This window comes from Hyperoodon ampullatus, assembly GCF_949752795.1.
Source record: "Hyperoodon ampullatus genome assembly, chromosome: 15".
In the NCBI taxonomy this organism is placed as follows: Eukaryota; Metazoa; Chordata; class Mammalia; order Artiodactyla; family Ziphiidae; genus Hyperoodon; species Hyperoodon ampullatus.
Window position 1 is genome coordinate 60,040,717 of NC_136928.1, and position 17,764 is coordinate 60,058,480.

A 17,764-nucleotide genomic window follows, 5' to 3' on the forward strand; every position below is an offset into this window, starting at 1 on the left:
GGCCAGTCACCATAAGCACTCTCTTGCATAACTCTCAATCTCAGTGCCCTTCTCTTTGTATCAGACTCATCAGGAAAAATCCTAACCCCGGTTAAATCCTAACCCTCCACCTCCACTGCATGCACCAGAGCTGGGGAGAAGCGCACAACTGTGCTGGCTGGTCTCCCTTCAAATTTATAACCTCAAGTAAGCTATCAGCACTAGCAGGCGACCCTAATACATTTCCCTACTTAATTCACTCGTCCTCCCTCTGAGATGTCTATTTTCCATTTCCTCTCCCTCCCCAATTTTTCACGCCCCTTCTTCCGCCTCAACGTCAGCTGATGACCTTGTTTTATGCATCTCTGAGAAACAGGAACAATTTTGCTCCTCTCCCTCCTCAAAGACTTTGCTCCTGCCATCATCACCTTTCTTACATTATCAGTTTCTCCCTTTTTACTAGATCATTCTTGTCATCATTCAAACATGCTGTAATATCTTCCATATTTTTAAAGTGTCTCGACCCTAAATCCCTCTAAAACAACCACCTCATTTTTCAGTTCCACCTTTTGAGATGTTTTCCCATTTCTGTTACTCGTACTATCATTCTTCTACTCTTTCACGTCAGGAACCCCAGAATCATCTTTGTATTTTCATCCCTCCCTTGTCTGTTAGCAGATACTGCACATTCTTCCATCAAAATGGCGTGTTTCCATCTCTTCCTTGCTTTTCCCTGGCCATCCCCTAGACCAGTCTCTTGTGACACCACATCTAAATAACGGAAACAGCTCTCCAACAAGCTCCACCGAGCTCTCCAACAGAAGCTCCACCTGCAAATTCCTTCCACGCCCCAAAGCCCCAATCTGCCTAACACTGATTTCTCCACGCTCTGCTGCTGTCGGCTCATAAACTTACAGTGATTTCTGATAGCTCCTATCACCAGGCCTAAGCTTCCTGAGCCACGTGGAAGACATTTCATCGTCTGGTCCTGTCCTGCCTCCCCATCTTTAGTTCCTATTACCTATCAACATAAAAACTTGCTCTTTTACAGGAGTTCCCTGGTGGTCTTGTGGTTAGGATTTGGCGCTTTTATTGCCATGGCAAAAAAAAAATAAACTTGCTCTTTTAGATTTACTTCCCAAGTGTCTTTTTTTTTTTTTTTTTTTTGCGGTACGCGGGCCTCTCACTGTTGTGGCCTCTCCCGTTGAGGAGCACAGGCTCCGGACGCACAGGCTCAGCGGCCATGGCTCACGCGGCATATGGGATCTTCCCAGACCGGGGCACGAACCCGTGTCCCCTGCATCGGCAGGTGGACTCTCAACCACTGCGCCACCAGGGAAGCCCTCCCAAGTGTCTTTCATGTAAGTCACGCAACTCTCTCTTGTACATTTTATCCTTTTGTCCGTATCATTCTTCTTCCTGGAATCCATCACCATCCAAATTCCAAATTGTTCAGACTCCTCCTCTACAATACCTTATCATATAATGCCAGGTCACAATTTTTTGGCCCTAAATTCCTATAGCATTCCAAGTCTTCATTGTATTTATTAATGATTTAATTATATACAGTGATATACCATCACTAACTCTTTCATTAGCAATATATACTTGAAAAGAAGTAGAGCTTTTTCTTCAAAATTATCTCTCAGGAAAGGGAAATCCCCCAATATTGATTTCTTACAAGGCCTCAAATATTACAGGGTGCTTTATTTAAAAAAAAAACAAGTACAATTTGTGGAAGATACATAAACCTTAAATGACCTCAACCAATCCTACTTTTGGATTATAAAGAGGCCATCAGACAGAATCTGTTAAAAAAAAACAAGGGGAGGGGCGGCATAGAGAAATTTAATCAGCCACAGTAATTATTCCTGAGGGAATGATGTCAAAATTGGAAGTGCTGGATCTTGTAAACAGCCTTTTCAGAAACACCTGAAAAATCAATACAGTCAATCTCCACACTGTAAAGATCATAAATATACATCTCACTAATTAAAAATGTAACTGTCCTAGTTTTATGTGAAAAGACACCGTGTTTTGGAACAAAACTTCTTGTGATAACTTGGGATTCAAAATCTGCTGCATCTCCAACAACTTAGATGGCAATAAAGAGGGTGTGCTCAGAAAACAGTGTTAAATGACACGGAAATCAGCTCCAGCAAAGACAATGACAGTGACGGTGAGGCATTTGAAATATGACTAAAACAGTTCTGTGAAATGTAAGAACAGCAAAAAGTAATACTCTAAATTGTTGTATTATTTTATATGACGTGATAAAATCTGTATGAATAATTAATTTAATAGACATTTGACCGCTTCATCTCTACCCCTGAAAGTTTATACACTGAAGTTGGCAAAATATACTATTTTTTCAGCGGACAACGGGGGTGAAGACGGGGGAGCAAAGAGCCGCAAGACAATAAAAACAAGTTTGGTAACTGTGTTGTCTATGGCATAATGTGATTCAAAAAAGACTTTACATGATTAGAACTTTGCTTGTCAGTCAGCCACTGTGTAGAGCTGAGTTTTTCAATTTTCAAATTCAAGGACTAGAACAAATGTTATCTAAGACTCTCTGTGTTTCCAAAATTTTATTTCTGTATACTCTCTTCTAAAGATTCAGCAGCACTGGTAAACACAAAGAGAAATGCTATTTTAGAGGCTACTGCACATTTCCCATTCTTTACTACCATTTAATATGCCTGAGAAACTTAATACAATTCAAAAACTTCAGCCCTTGCTCTACTGCCCTTATAAGCTTGATTTTGGACTTTGAAAATCCTGAGTATTCCAAACTATATTACCAACTTCTCCATCTTTGAGCAGCATCATTGTAGAGACAAAAGCTATATTTAAGAAAGTCTCGTTCAGTCTTCTTTTTTCCCTGAGCAGAACCTGGGGCTCAGCAAGAGTTCAGTGCTGATCAGGCGCAGGGCTGAGACTCAAGCCCATGCCACACCCTCTGCTAATTCTCGTGGTGAGGCACAGCACTCAGCTCTGGGCATGCCACTCCTAATTACCTGATTACTTCATATTTTCAATTCCTAAATTTCTTTTCTAGGTTTTATGCATGAATGTATAAAAGTTATGGGCCACGTTATTTTCTTGTTATTTTAATGTGATTTCTGACTTCATTCCAGAGGGGAAGCACCCAATGACCCATCCACACCTATATGATTTTGAGCCAGTCTCAGCCTCCGATCGCCACTGCACAAATCTCCCACCTCTTCTAAAGAGATGCATGTTCTTGCCAGATGAGCTGCATTTCTAATTAGCGCTCTCCTCATGGAGCACCATCCTATGCTAAATCACGCGGAATGGACATGGTAACAACAGATGCTGACCTCAAGCATGCCACGTGTGAAAGCATCCATTATGCAGAGGTGACCTAGGCAGGCTGGCACAAACTACCCTGGCCATACTACCGCAGCATGACCATTCCACCGCTTTCAGGAAACACACACATGCGTGGACACACAGGCACACATATGCCATCACGTCCGTACCTAGTCAACTTTCTGCATCTTGTTTGATATTATCAAAGCTGCCAATCTCTGTAAGCTTGTCTTTGCCTTTTCCAGCTCAAATACCATCACTGCTCAGAGTTACACAATGCTAACGCTTATGACTGAAAATGTGTACTTACCTTCAATCCTCTTTAAAGCTGAAAGGCACATATCCTTCCTTGGAAACTCAAAGGGATTGTTACAGGTTCGAATGGTGTCACACTCACATTTCCCATTGATTATATTGCAGCCAGAGACAAGGTTTTCATTGCATGGTTCAAAACCAAGCAGTTGGTCATCATCCCAGTTCTCATCTGTAAAACAAGTAACAACCACATAATGTTTGCTTGTTAGCTTCCTTCAAAGCCCTGTCTGAAAGGAAAAATGTGCGAGGGGGCTTCCCTGGTGGCGCAGTGGTTGGGAGTCCGCTTGCCGATGCAGGGGACACAGGTTCGTGCCCCGGTCCGGGAGGATCCCACATGCCACAGAGTGGCTGGGCCCGTGAGCCATGGCCGCTGAGCCTGCGCGTCCGGAGCCTGTGCTCCACAACGGGAGAGGCCACAACAGTGAGAGGCCCGCGTACCGCAAAAAAAAAAAAAAAAAAAAAAAAGGGCAAGGATGTCAAGATTAACATCCGATTTTGACACCTCAATTTACGAAACGCAGTTTGGCTGCAATTTTACAAATGAATGAAACCCAACCTCCTAATAAATGAGAAAACTGAAATATAGCCATACACGTCAACATTAACTAGCTATATATACAAACGTTTCTGATCAAAAACCACTACTCCTCTGATGTGTTATTCCAGAAACAATTGAGATTCCTTTAAATTTCTTAATTTTAAACAAAGATTCCAGGATTTTCCCATGTTCAATAAAACTACGTCTGTCAATCTACAAAATTATTCCAAAAAACCCCCCAATTTTTTACCCCATCTGGTAGAGACGAGCTTCAGGTTTAAAACAGCTCTGCAACTTCATATATCAAGGCAGTGCTAATAAATGTAAACAGACACCACCCAAGGAGTCAGGAATGGGATACAATGGAGGAGATGCCCTCCAATGCACTTCAGTACAAATGCTAATGTCCATTACTGCCCACAACCAAAGCCAGAAACAACAACAAACAAAACTAAGGGCTACAGCCTAGTAAGAGGCTGAGGTCGTCAAAGTCTGCGGCTAACACCGTATCAGTGTCCTGGGTCATGGAATGGAGCTGACTGTAAGAAATAAAGTGGACTTTAAAACCAACTTTCATGGGAACCAGTTCAGACAAATGAAACAAACATGCCAGAACCACAGCAAAACTCAATCCTTAATAATATTCCTCAGAGTTGAAATGCCGCTTGTAGGAAACCAGACTATTTCTCTGAGTCTCTGTGATGTTATGAGTTTTTCCCCCCTCTTAACATTATCTTTAATAGATACTTTATCACACCTTAACTGGGCACTGACTATTAAATAGTAAACATGTTTCTGATAACCATATCTGGAGAGAATCTTTTAAAAGTGCTTGAATTTAAGATACTTAAACTTGCTGCTCAAAGTAAGGCAGGTATAAAGACATCTTAAGAATGTGTTTTCACAAAAGACAGCGCAAACAAATGGCTATAATTTTTATAAGGCTAACTTTTCCTTCTGGTGACATCGCTGACTTACTGCCTAAGTCAGGAAAAGACTGTTCTCCCTCACTGAAATAAATAATTTTCTTGTCAAGGGGTCTTTAGAAGGATATCATTTACAAAATAAAGAGCTTCAGGGTGATTATTTGAAAAGGGAGAATAGAAAATCTCCTGTGTTTTGATTTCAGAAGATCAGGCTCTCTTATTTGATCAAAGCTTCATCTCTGAGTAAAACAATTTTAGAAGTTTAAACAAAAACACAAGGTATCTGTTTTAAGATTTATTTTCCTATTTAGCCTGTATTTGGTCTTTAGAAATGACAGGTATATAACATGTATACACACAAAGGAACATTCCTATCTTCAACACAACAGTGAAATTACTAAATTACTTTTGAAAGGAAAACCAGAATAGAATATACTGAAACAACTCAACACGGTAAAGTAGGTGATCATTTAGTCTTTGGTTATAACACGTAACAAAATGGCTCACGTAAACAATTTCTTATCTCTATGTTTAATTGTTGACATGTTATTAGTACCACCAGCCTAATATAGTTCAGCAAAATTTACCGTAAAGAAATTCTTTTGACCGTATATTCAAATTTGTAATTCAAAATTAGTTCAACCCTAGGAACCTAAAAATCAGTAAGAAACTCAAGCAACATTTGAACTACTGAAAAACTGCATTTCTCCTCTTTCTCATCCCATATTCCAAGAAGAAATCTTTATTGCTATCTTTGTAAATATATGCAGTTAATGTATCACCAAATCAAGTGGATTCTGATGCAGATTTTTTTTTTCCACAATAAACATCCCTTCCCTCCATCGTAACTGGAACTCCCTGAAGACATCACTCTCCTGAACCACTGCGGCATCCTCTAACCTGTCTCCTTGCACTCCCCCATTTCCCACACTGTCAACCAGCATCATCTTCCTCAAAAGACAAGCCTGCTCATTGGTTCTCTCTTGCCAACGAGAAAAAGTCCAAACTTCATATTGTATAATACAAGGTTCTTCACGATACAGCTTGTACCTACTTGTACAGACTCATTGTGCACCAATCCCTCACACATCCTAACGTTCCAATAAGCACACAGATTCTCACTACAAACCCTCAATAAATGCTCCCATGCCTTTGCTCCCAGAATATCATCGCTTGGAACACCTCCTTCTCTCCTTCCTCTGATAACTCCTATTCATTTTTCAAGACCCAAGTCAAATGTTACCTCTTGGAGAAGTCTTCTCTGAGCTCTCTATCCTCCACGCTCCTACAAACACCTGTGCACACCTCTTACCCTTTCTAATAATGGTTTCATGCAAGTCTAACTTCCCCATTAGACAGAGTCCTCATGTGCAGGAGGAGCCAGGTCTTAACCAACTTTGAACCCCCTTAACCCCAGGACTTAGTACAAGCGTTCAGTAACTCTATCTAGTTTTCCATGTCACTGGTATGATCAATGCTGTTGACTATGCTTTTTTTTTTTGCAGTACACGGGCCTCTCACGGTTGTGGCTTCTCCCGTTGTGGAGCACAGGCTCCAGACGTGCAGGCTCAGCGGCCATGGCTCACGGGCCCAGCCGCCCCACGGCATGCGGGATCTTCCTGGACCGGGGCACGAACCCGTGTCCCCTGCATCAGCAGGCGGACTCTCAACCACTGCGCCACCAGGGAAGCCCTTTTTTTTTTTTAAACAGAAAATGTCTTGTAAACAAATGCATAGATGTATAACAAGGAAAACATGTTTCATTATAATGAACATGTTTACATAGTAAAAATCTTATTCAAAAACCTTATTAGTGAAGCATTAATGAGGCAGGCATTTTGAAGAAATGCTCAGACATACTTTGGTACCTTTCTCTCTAGGCATCAACTGTCATTAGTCTCTTTCCCAGTTCAGCTCTAGACTTCAGCCTCTTATCAGCTGGCTGACATCAACAGCCCCTCCAAGAAGTCCATCTCAGGGCCAATTTGTTTTCACTGCCAGATGTTTTTCTCTGCCTCCCCACAGGAAGACCATATCCCCTGAGTGTGGAATCAGAATTAAAAGGCAACTTCCCTTAATGCCCTCTCCAGCTCCTTACTGTTCTCAGCAGAAGCCTCTTGGCAACAGCGACAGGCTGCACCTGATCGTGCACAGGTAAGCCTGACCATCCCCTCAGGAAATGTCATGGCCACCCTGTCCAGTCAGGAGGCATCTGACTCTAAAGCGAAAAATGTCTTACATGCTCTTATTTTCTTTCTTGAGAGGAAACCCTTTCAATTCTATGCCCCCCATCCTAACCAATACTTTGTTTTTCTTCTTGGCAAACAGTTCCCTTAGCAACCACTGCTTTATAGGATCAAGTACAACATGTTTATGAGACAAATGCTTTTATGTTTTTCTATTACAGAACATTATACTTTAATGTAACAGCCATCCAACAGGGATTGAAAGCAAAAATTTAGTGAAGTCTGATTATACAGAAATCAAATCTGAGCCCAACAGTGCCGCTGACAGCACTTGGCAAATTTGATGTTTTAAAATCTCTTTTCCTAAGTAAATCCACATATACAGCACAAGGATCAAGGTTCTGATTCTGATATAGTTTCTGATTTCTCCTTGGACTAGTCAGGACTTTAAGAACAAGGTGGGGGGGTGGATTAAAAACAGAAGTACTGCCCTTTAACTATATAAAGTAGTTTTTTCCTAGTGCTCTCCATGGGACAAGATGCAGTCTCCGAGCCTGAAAGGTCCAGATAATTGAGATACCTCTGCAAATGTATTTTTAAGTTTGTAACTTCTGCAAGATACCAAATCCGAATGTGATTTTCTCTATATACAAAATGAAAGAAATGTGATAATTTCAGGTATGAATTAGAATTCATGCATGTTCAGATATATGCAAATATGTGAGTACTCCAGCAAAGAGTCAGTTATAACTAACTGCTAACCTGACATCTCCACTTGGATATTTAGAAGAAACCAGGAAATGATATTTTACCTCGAGACAACCGTGGGACTTAAGTAGGCAGAATTATTTCATGCATTCTTCCCATTTCATTCCAGAGAATATTCACAAGATGTATAATCAAGGGTTGAAATTTAATAAAATTAGTAACTTGTACTGATTCAATAAAGGGCATTCTTAAAGGAAACTGATTTTTTTTCCAACATCTTTATTGGACTATAATTGCTCTACAATGGTGCGTTAGCTTCTACTGTATAACAAAGTGAATCAGCCACATGTATACACATATCCCCATATCCCCTCCCTCTTGCGTCTCCCTCCCACCCTCCCTATCCCACCGCTCTACGTGGTCACAAAGCACCGAGCTAATCTCCCTGTGCTATGCAGCTGCTTCCCACCAACCATCCATTCTACATGTGGTAGAGTATGTCCATGCCACACTCTCACCTCGTCCCAGCCCACCCCTCCCCCTCCCCATGTCCTCAAGTCCACTCTCCACATCTGTGTCTTTATTCCTATCCTGCACATAGGCTCTATAGAACCATTTTTTTTCTTTTTAGACACCATATATGTGTAAGCATACGGTATTCGTTTTTCTCTTTCTCACTTACTTCACTCTGTATGACAGACTCTAGGTCCATCCACCTCACTACAAATAACTCAATTTCATTTCTTTTTATGGCTGAGTAATATTCCATTGTATACATGTACCACATCTTCTTTATCCATTCATCATCAAGTGTTGATAGACAGTTAGGTTGCTCCCATGTCTTGGTTATTGTAAATAGTGCAGCAATGAACAATGTGGTACGTGATTCTTTCTGAAGTATGGTTTTTTCACTGGTATATATGCCCAGTAGTGGGACTGCTGGGTCATATGGTAGTTCTACTTTTAGTTTTTTAAGGAACCTCCAAACTGTTCTCCATAGTGGCTGTATCAATTTACATTCCCACCAACAGTGCAAAAGGGTTCCCTTTTCTCCACACCCTCTCCAGCATTTATTGTTTGTAGAGTTTTTGATGATGGCCATTCTGACCGGTGTGAGGTGATACCTCACTGCAGTTTTGACTTGCATTTTTCTAATGATTACTGATGTTGAGCATCCTTTCATGTGTTCGTTGGCAATCTGTATATCTTCTTTGGAGAAATGTCTATTTAGGTCTTCTACCCGTTTTTCGATTGCGTTGTTTGTTTTTTTCGTATTGAGCAGAATGAGCTGCTTGTATATTCTGGAGATTAATCCTTTGCCAGCTGCTTTGTTTGCAAACATTTTCTCCCATTCTGAGGGTTGTCCTTTCGTCTTGTTTACGGCTCCCTTAGCTTGCAAAAGCTTTTAAGTTTCATTAGGTCCCATTTGTTTATTTTTGTTTTTATTTCTCTTTCTCTAGGAGGTGGGTCAAAAAGGATCTTGCTGTGATTTCTGTCATAGAGTGTTCTGCCTATGTTTTCCTCTAAGAGTGTTAGAGTCTCTGGTCTTAATTTAGGTCCTTAATCCATTATGAGTTTTTTTTTTTTTTTTTTTTTTTTTTTTTTTTTTTTTTTTTTTTGGTGGTACGCGGGCCTCTCACTGTTGTGGCCTCTCCCGTTGCGGAGCACAGGCTCCGGATGTGCAGGCTCAGCAGCCATGGCTCACGGGCCCAGCCACTCCGCGGCATATGGGATCCTCCCAGACCGGGGCACGAACCCGTATCCCCTGCATCGGCAGGCGGACTCTCAACCACTGCGCCACCAGGGAGGCCCTATGAGTTTATTTTTGTATATGGTGTGAGGAAGTATTCTAATTACATTCTTTTACATGTAGTCCAGTTTTCCCAGCACCACTTACTGAAGAGGCTGTCTTTTCTCCATTGTATATTCTTGCCTCCTTTATCAAAGATAAGGTAACCAGGGGCTTCCCTCGTGGTGCAGTGGTTGAGAGTCCACCTGCCGATGCAGGGGATGCAGGTTCATGCCCCGGTCCGGGAAGATCCCACAGGCTGCGGAGCAGCTGGGCCCGTGAGCGATGGCCGCTGAGTCTGCACATCCGGAGCCTGTGCTCCACAACGGGAGAGGCCACAACAGTGAGAGGCCTGCGTACCACACACACACAAAAAAGATAAGGTAACCACATGTGTGTGGGTTTATCTCTGGGATTTCTATCCTGTTCCATAGATCTATATTTCTGTTTTTATACCAGTACCAGACTGTTTGATTACTGTAGCTTTGTAGTATAGTCTGAAGTCTGGGAGCCTGATTCCTCCAGCTCTGTTTTTCTTTCTCAAGATTGCTTTGGCTATTCGCGGTCTCTTGTGTTTCCATACAAATTGTGAACTTTTTTGTTCTAGTTCTGTGAAAAATGCCATTGAGAGTTTGATAGCGATTGCACTGAATCTGTAGATTGCTTTGGGTAGTACAGTCATTTTCACAATGTTGATTTTTCCAATCCAAGAACATGGTCTATCTCTCCATCTGTCTGTATCATCTTTAATTTCTTTCACCAGTGTCTTATAGTTTTCTGCATTCAGGTCTTTTGTCCCCTTAGGTAGGTTTATTCCTAGGTATTTTATTCTTTCTGTTGCAATGGTAAATGGGAGTGTTTCCTTAATTTCTCTTTCATATTTTTCATCATTAGTGTATAGGAATGCAAGAGATTTCTGTGCATTAATTTTGCATCCTGCTACTTTACCAAATTCATTGATTAGCTCTAGGAGTTTTCTGGTAGCATCTTTATGATTCTCTATGCATAGTATCATATCATCTGCAAAAATGTGACAGCTTTACTTCTTCTTTTCTGATTTGGATTCTTTTTATATCTTTTTCTTCTCTGTTTGCTGTTGCTAAAACTTCCAAAGTTATGTTGAATAACAGTGGTGAGAGTGGGCAACCTTGTCTTGTTCCTACTCTTAGTGGAAATGGTTTCAGTTGTTCACCACTAAGAACGATGTTGGCTGTGGGTTTGTCATATATGGCCTTTATTATGTTGAGTTAAGTTCCCTGTATGCCTAGTTTCTGGAGCGCTTTTATCATAAGTGGGTGTTGAATTTTGTTAAAAGCTTTTTCTGCATCTATTGAGATGATTATATGGTTTTTCTCCTTCAATTTGCTAATATGGTTTATCACATTGATTGATTCGTGTATATTGAAGAATCCTTGCATTTTGGGGATAAACCTCACTTGATCATGGTGTATGACCCTTTTAATGTGCTGTTGGATTCGTCTGCTAGTACTTTGTTGAGGATTTTTGCATCTATGTTCAACAGTGATATTGGCCTGTAGTTTTTTTTTTGTGACATCTTTGTCTGGTTTTGATATCAGGGTGATGGTGGCCTCGTAGAATGAGTTTCAGAGTGTTTCTCCCTCTGCTATATTTTGGAAGAGTTTGAGAAGGATAGGTGTTAGCTCTTCTCTAAATGTTTCACAGAATTCACCTGTGAAGCCATCTGGTCCTGTGCTTTTTGTTTGTTGGAAGATTTTTAATCACAGTTTCAATTTCAGTGCTTGTGATTGGTCTGTTTATATTTTCTATTTCTGCCTGGTTCAGTCTCAGAAGTTTGTGCTCTTCTAAGAATTTGTCAATTTCTTCCAGGTTGTCCATTTTATTGGTAAATAGTTGCTTGCAGTAATCTCCATGATCCTTTATATTTCTGCAGTGTCAGTTGTTACTTCTCCTTTTTCATTTCTAATTCTGTTGATTTGAGTCTTCTCCCTTTTTTTCTTGATGAGTCTGGCTAATGGTTTATCAATTGTGTTTATCTTCTCAAAGAACCAGCTTTTGGTTTTATTGGTCTTTGCTATCATTTCCTTCATTTCTTTTTCATTTATTTCTGATCTGACTTATGATTTCTTTCCTTCTGCTAACTTTGGGGTTTTTTTGTTCTTCTTTCTCTCATTGCTTTAGGTATAAGGTTAGGTTGTTTATTTGAGATGTTTCTTGTTTCTTGAGGTGGGATCGTATTGCTATAAACTTCCCTCTTAGAACTGCTTTTGCTTCGTCCCATAGGTTTTGGGTCATTGTGTTTTCATTGTCATTTCTTTCTAGGCATTTTTTGATTTCCTCTTTGATTTCTTCAGTGATCTCTTGGTTATGTAGTAGTGTATTGTTTAGCCTCCATGTGTTTGTATTTTTTACAGTTTTCTCCCTGTAATTGATATCTAGTCTTAAGCATTGTGGTCGGAAAAGATACTTGATATGATTTCAATTTTCTTAAATTTACCAAGGCTTGATTTGTTACCCAAGATGTGATCTATCCTGGAGAATGTTCCATGAGCACTTGAGAATAATGTGTATTCTGTTGTTTCTGGATGCAATGTCCTATAAATATCAATTAAGTCCATCTTGTTTAATGTATCATTTAAAGCTTGTGTTTCCTTATTTATTTTCACTTTGGATGATCTGTCCATTGGTGAAAGTCTGTGTTATAAAGTCCCCCACTATGATTGTGTTACTGTCGATTTCCTCTTTTATGGTTGTTAGCATTTGCCTTATGTATTGAGGTGCTCCTATGTTGGGTGCATAAAGATTTACAATTTTTTATATCTTCTTCTTGGATTGATCCATTGATTATTATGTAGTGTCCTTGTCTCTTGTAATAGTCTATTTTAAAGTCTATTTTATTTGATATGAGAATTGCTCCTCCAGCTTTCTTTTGATTTCCATTTGCATGGAATATCTTTTTCCATTCCCTCACTTTCAGTCTGTATGTGTTCCTAGGTCTGAAGTGGGTGTCTTGTAGACAACATATATACGGGTCTTCTTTTTGCATCCATTCAGCCAGTCTATGTCTTTTGGTTGGAGCATTTAATCCATTTACATTTAAGGTAATTATCAATATATATGTTCCCATTACCATTTTCTTAATTGTTTTGGGTTTGTTATTGTAGGTCTTTTCCTTCTCTTGTGTTTCCTGCCTAGGGAAGTTCCTTTAGCGTTTGTTGTAAAGCTGGTTCAGGGGTGAATTCTCTCAGCTTTTGCTTGTCTGTAAAGGTTTTAATTTCTCCATCAAATCTGAATGAGATCCATGCTGGGTAAAGTAATCTTGGTTGTAGGTTTTTCCCTTTCATCACTTTAAATATGTCCTGCCACTTCCTTCTGGCTTGCAGAATTTCTGCTGAAAGATCAGCTGTTAACCTTATGGGGATTCCCTTGTATGCTATCTGTTGCTTTTCCCTTGCTGCTTTTAATATTTCTTTTGTATTTAACTTTTGATATTTTGATTAGTATATGTCTGGGCGTGTTTCTCCTTGGATTTATCCTGTATGGGACTCTCTCTGCTTCCTCTACTTGATTGACTATTTCCTTTCCCATATTAGGGAAGTTTTCAACTATAAGCTCTTCAAATATTTTCTCAGTCCCTTTCTTTTCTCTTTTTCTTCTCGGACCCCTATAATTTGAATGTTGGCACATTTAATGTTGTCCCAGAAGTCTCTGAGACTGTCCTCAATTCTTTTCATTCATTTTTCTTTATTCTGCTCTGCAGTAGTTATTTCCACTATTTTATCTTCCAGGTCACTTATCCATTCTTCTGCCTCAGTTATTCTGCTATTGATTCCTTCTAGAGAATTTTTAATTTCATTTATTGTGTTGTTCATCATTGTTTGTTTGCTCTTTAGTTCTTCTAGGTCCTAGTTAAACGTTTCTTGTAGTTTCTCCATTCTATTTCCAAGATTTTGGATCATCTTTACTATCATTACTCTGAATTTTTTTTCAGGTAGACTGCCTATTTCCTCTTCATTTGTTTGTTCTGGTGGGTTTTTGCCTTGCTCCTTCATCTGCTGTGTATTTCTCTGTCTTCTCATTTTGCTTAACTTACTGTGTTGGGGGTCTCCTTTTCGCAGGCTGCAGGTTTGTAGTTCCCTTGTTTTTGGTGTCTGCTCCCAGTGGCTAAGGTTGGTTCAGTGGGTTGTGTAGGCTTCCTGGTGGAGGGGACTGGTGCCTGTGTTGTGGTGGATGAGGCTGGATCTTGCCTTCCTGGTGGGCAAGACCGAGTGCAGCGGTGTGTTGGGTTGTCTGTGAACTTACCATGATTTTAGGCAGCCACTCTACTAATGGGTGGGGTTGTGTTCCTGTCTTGCTAGTTGTTTGGCACAGGGTGTCCAGCACTGGAGCTTGCTGGTCATTGAGTGGAGCTGGGTCTTAGTGTTGAGACAGAGATCTCTGGGAGGGCTCTCACCGATTGCTATCACGTGGGGCCGGGAGGTCTCTGTTGGACCAATGTCCTGAATTCAGCTCTCCCACCTCAGAGGCTTAGGCCTGACAGCCGGCCGGGGCACCAAGACCTTGTCAGCCACACGGCTGGAGAAGATGGGCTATGAGTTGATTGCCAGCCACTGCCCTGTTGTAGCTGTGTCTCAGCTGTCTCCAAAGGTCACCCAGATACATTGGGTTATTCCACCATTCCTCAGAACTTACACATGCCAGTCTGGGATTTGTAGATGTCCTCCTGATACTCTTCATTGAAATACCTTGCATTCATGGTGGTGAGAGATATGCTAATAGTGTTGGTTCTCTTCAGTTCAGAGACTGGGACAGTCTGAGCCTTCATGCGGCCAAGTCAGGAGCAGCTGGCCAACGGTCCCAAAGTGATGTCATGTCAGATTCCAAGAAGGCTTTCTGCACCACTGGAGCAGTAGTCCCAAGGAGCCGCTCCGCTCAACTGTAGCACTCTGGGGAACTCGGTGGGACTGCTAAACAAGGATTTCTGCCAGCCCTAGAGCCTGACTTGCCCACCCAGGCAAGGAGCTGAGGAGAGCATCTCCCGTCCCTGTCTCACCAGAGAAGCGGACCGGAAACTGATTTTTTATTTGGTTTGTTATTTGGTTATTAGTATTTACTTTACTGCAAGTGCATAGCGGTGACTGACTAACAGAGTTTGGGGCCATAGCCTGTGCTCATGCCAAGATGCCAGCAGTTTTACCAGCATTGTTTTTGCACCAGCAGTGCAAATGTTGACACAGAATAAAAGCAAATAATATGTTAATATTACTGTGAAAATAACTTTGACCTCATGTACTACTTGAAAATGTCTCAGGGCCCCCCAGGGGTCTGTGGTCCACACTTTGAGATCTGCTGTTCTAAACAGCGTGTCTTGCTGGTACCCTTAGGCCAAGACAGCATAGGACCCAGGTTTGACAAATAACAAAATACTGGGTACCTCTTCCCCTAAGAGTTACTACTGAACCATAAAAACACATTTCTCTAATGTGATTTTAGTTATACATAATTTGGAACAAAATGATGTCAGTATAATGCAGAAGGTGTGTTGGTTCATGTGTGATTTCCCCCAGCACATTAATGTTATAAAAACTTCAGGAGCAAGTTTTCTCACAATAAAGTGAAAAGTCTTCGCAGTTAAATGGACACCTTAAGAAAAGGCTTATAAACTTGTTTAAATTCCTTCCTTTAGTGCGAGAAATGGCTGCTCTAGTGGCTGAACTTTCCACTACATTTAATTGTCCGGGGAGGTTGAACGTACAAATGAAAAAGCTAGAGATATTCTCCCGTGTTTAAAAAAATCATGATGAAGACACTACCCCTGGGGACTTCCCTGGTAGCACAGTGGTTAAGAATCTGCCTGCCAATGCAGGAGACACGGGCTCAATCCCTGGTCCGGGAAGATCCCACATGCCACGGAACACCTAAGCCTGTGCACCACAACTACTGAGCCTGCTCTCTAGAGCCCATGAAACACAACTACTGAGCCCGCACGCTGCAACTATCGAAGCCCACTTGCTCTAGGGCCCACGTGCCGCAACTACTGAGCCAACGTGCTGCAACTACAGAAGCCCATGCTCCCAGAGCCCATGCTCCGCAACAAGAAAAGCCCCCGCTTGCCACAACTAGAGAAAAGCCCACGCGCAGCAATGAAGACCCAACACAGCCAAAAAAAACAAAAAAACCAAAAAACTGCCCCTGGATCTTATATTTAATTCTGATGAAACTAGTCTCCATTCAGAGTAAATATCTGTGAGGTCCCATGCCCTGAAGGAAGCAGCCTGTGCTCATGAGTGTGTAAGGCTGCAAAGAATGGGCTGTCCAGGCTCCAGATGCAAATGTTAAGAGCAGCTGACCTGAGTCAGGAGCTTTATTTGGATTCTTATTGTTTATATTGATCCTCTGTGTTCACAGTTCCATAGGTTTTGAGTGATCTGCCCCATCCCTATTTTTCCCAACAGCTCTCTTACCTTTAGTGTAGTGAATGATTTTGCAAAAAAAGAATTTTTTAAGAGTGTACATGTGGTACCAAAGCAAAAACACCTGAAACACCTCTACTTCCAATAGTCACCTTCAGTCTAACCCTGGACTTGGTCTTTCTGTTCCACAGACTACTTTCCAATATTCTTGATGATGCCTGAAATTCCTTCTTTCCACAGCTGATGTAACAGATTCTAAGTGCAAAGGCTACTGAGAAAGGAGTTGTGATCCTCAGGGTAGGAGAGGGGAAAAGGATGTGAAAGAAGAGGAGTCTTGGAAGACGTACAAAGACACAGCCAGCTCCAGGTCTGGGAAGCAGCAGCCCCGGGGGCTACACCCGCTCTGTGCCCAGGAGCTCAAGGAACCAGCCACAGCAACCCTGGCCCAACTGGTCCCAGATTCCACCTCTCTGCTTGTCAAAATATATTTCCATCTGCTTGCTGGTGTCTGAAATTCCAGTAACATGGAATAAAATGTTTCAGGTATGACTGCACTTATTGGACAAAGTACTGTGTGTTCATCTGAAATGTCCAACTTCCTGAAGGCAGAAGGCATTTGTAGACTCAGAGCCTTACCTTTTCTACCTCATATCAGCCTAGGGTAATGGAGTTTACTCCAAACCAAGATACGGCTACACCCCATTATGTGGCATTCCACTTACCAGAAACACACTATAGCAGATATTAAAAAGCAAGACACAGGGCTTCCCTGGTGGCGCAGTGGTTGAGAGTCCGCCTGCCGATGCAGGGGACACGGGTTCGTGCCCCGGTCCGGGAAGATCCCACATGCTGCGGAGCGGCTGGGCCCGTGAGCCATGGCCGCTGAGCCTGCGCGTCCGGAGCCTGTGCTCCGCAACAGGAGAGGCCACAACAGTGAGAGGCCTGCGTATCGCAAAAAAAAAAAAAAAAAAAAAAAGCGAGACACAGATTCATGATACACACTCAGAACCTCACAGTAATGGAATTCTGTTGGCAGAAGAGAGGCTGCTGGGAATATATATCAAATTAATTCTCCAGCTGTTCACATATCCCTGTGGCTACAGTAAGATGCAAATAGCTAGTACTGGCATCTCTTTCCATGCCAGCCTAGAAACTCCAGTGTAATGTAAAATTGCTGCTCTTAACTCCTCCAGCTCCTGGCTGGCTGGCTGTTATCATGTATTCAGCTCTGCTCAAGGAGGAATCTAATGCAGTGAACTTTCATTCTCTCTCCTTCCAGCTTAAGACGGATGTTCCAAAAGCTAATGCTTCCCTTTCCCTCTCTTCCTCATGCTGTGATCGGTGCAAAGCAAGAAGGGCAAAATTATGGTTATCAGTAGAAATGATTCATGAGATAAAAATTTGTCTTATAGGCATTTCCACAAAGTGAAACTATGTTAGGCATATGTACCTATGTATCAGAGTAGACCAAGCCTTAATCTAAAACAATGGAAATACTAAAATACGCACACAATTTTTTTTGAGGACTCTTAAACTGATGCAAACCTCTAAATATATAACAAACAAACATGACCACTGATTCATATTATGTCCAA

General features: G+C 41.5%; 1 protein-coding gene across 2 annotated transcripts in view; it reads right to left on the reverse strand.

Annotated features, from left to right (window-relative positions):
* The window catches only part of CRIM1 (cysteine rich transmembrane BMP regulator 1), a gene marked incomplete at both ends in the record, with an annotated part of 206,790 nt that overhangs the window by 153,602 nt on the left and 35,424 nt on the right, over window positions 1-17,764 (reverse strand). For both annotated transcript variants that reach the window (XM_079721282.1, XM_079721281.1), the window contains one exon: window positions 3,626-3,799. In XM_079721282.1, the coding sequence (XP_079577408.1) occupies window positions 3,626-3,799 (174 nt within the window). The remainder of the gene's footprint in view (window positions 1-3,625; window positions 3,800-17,764) is intronic.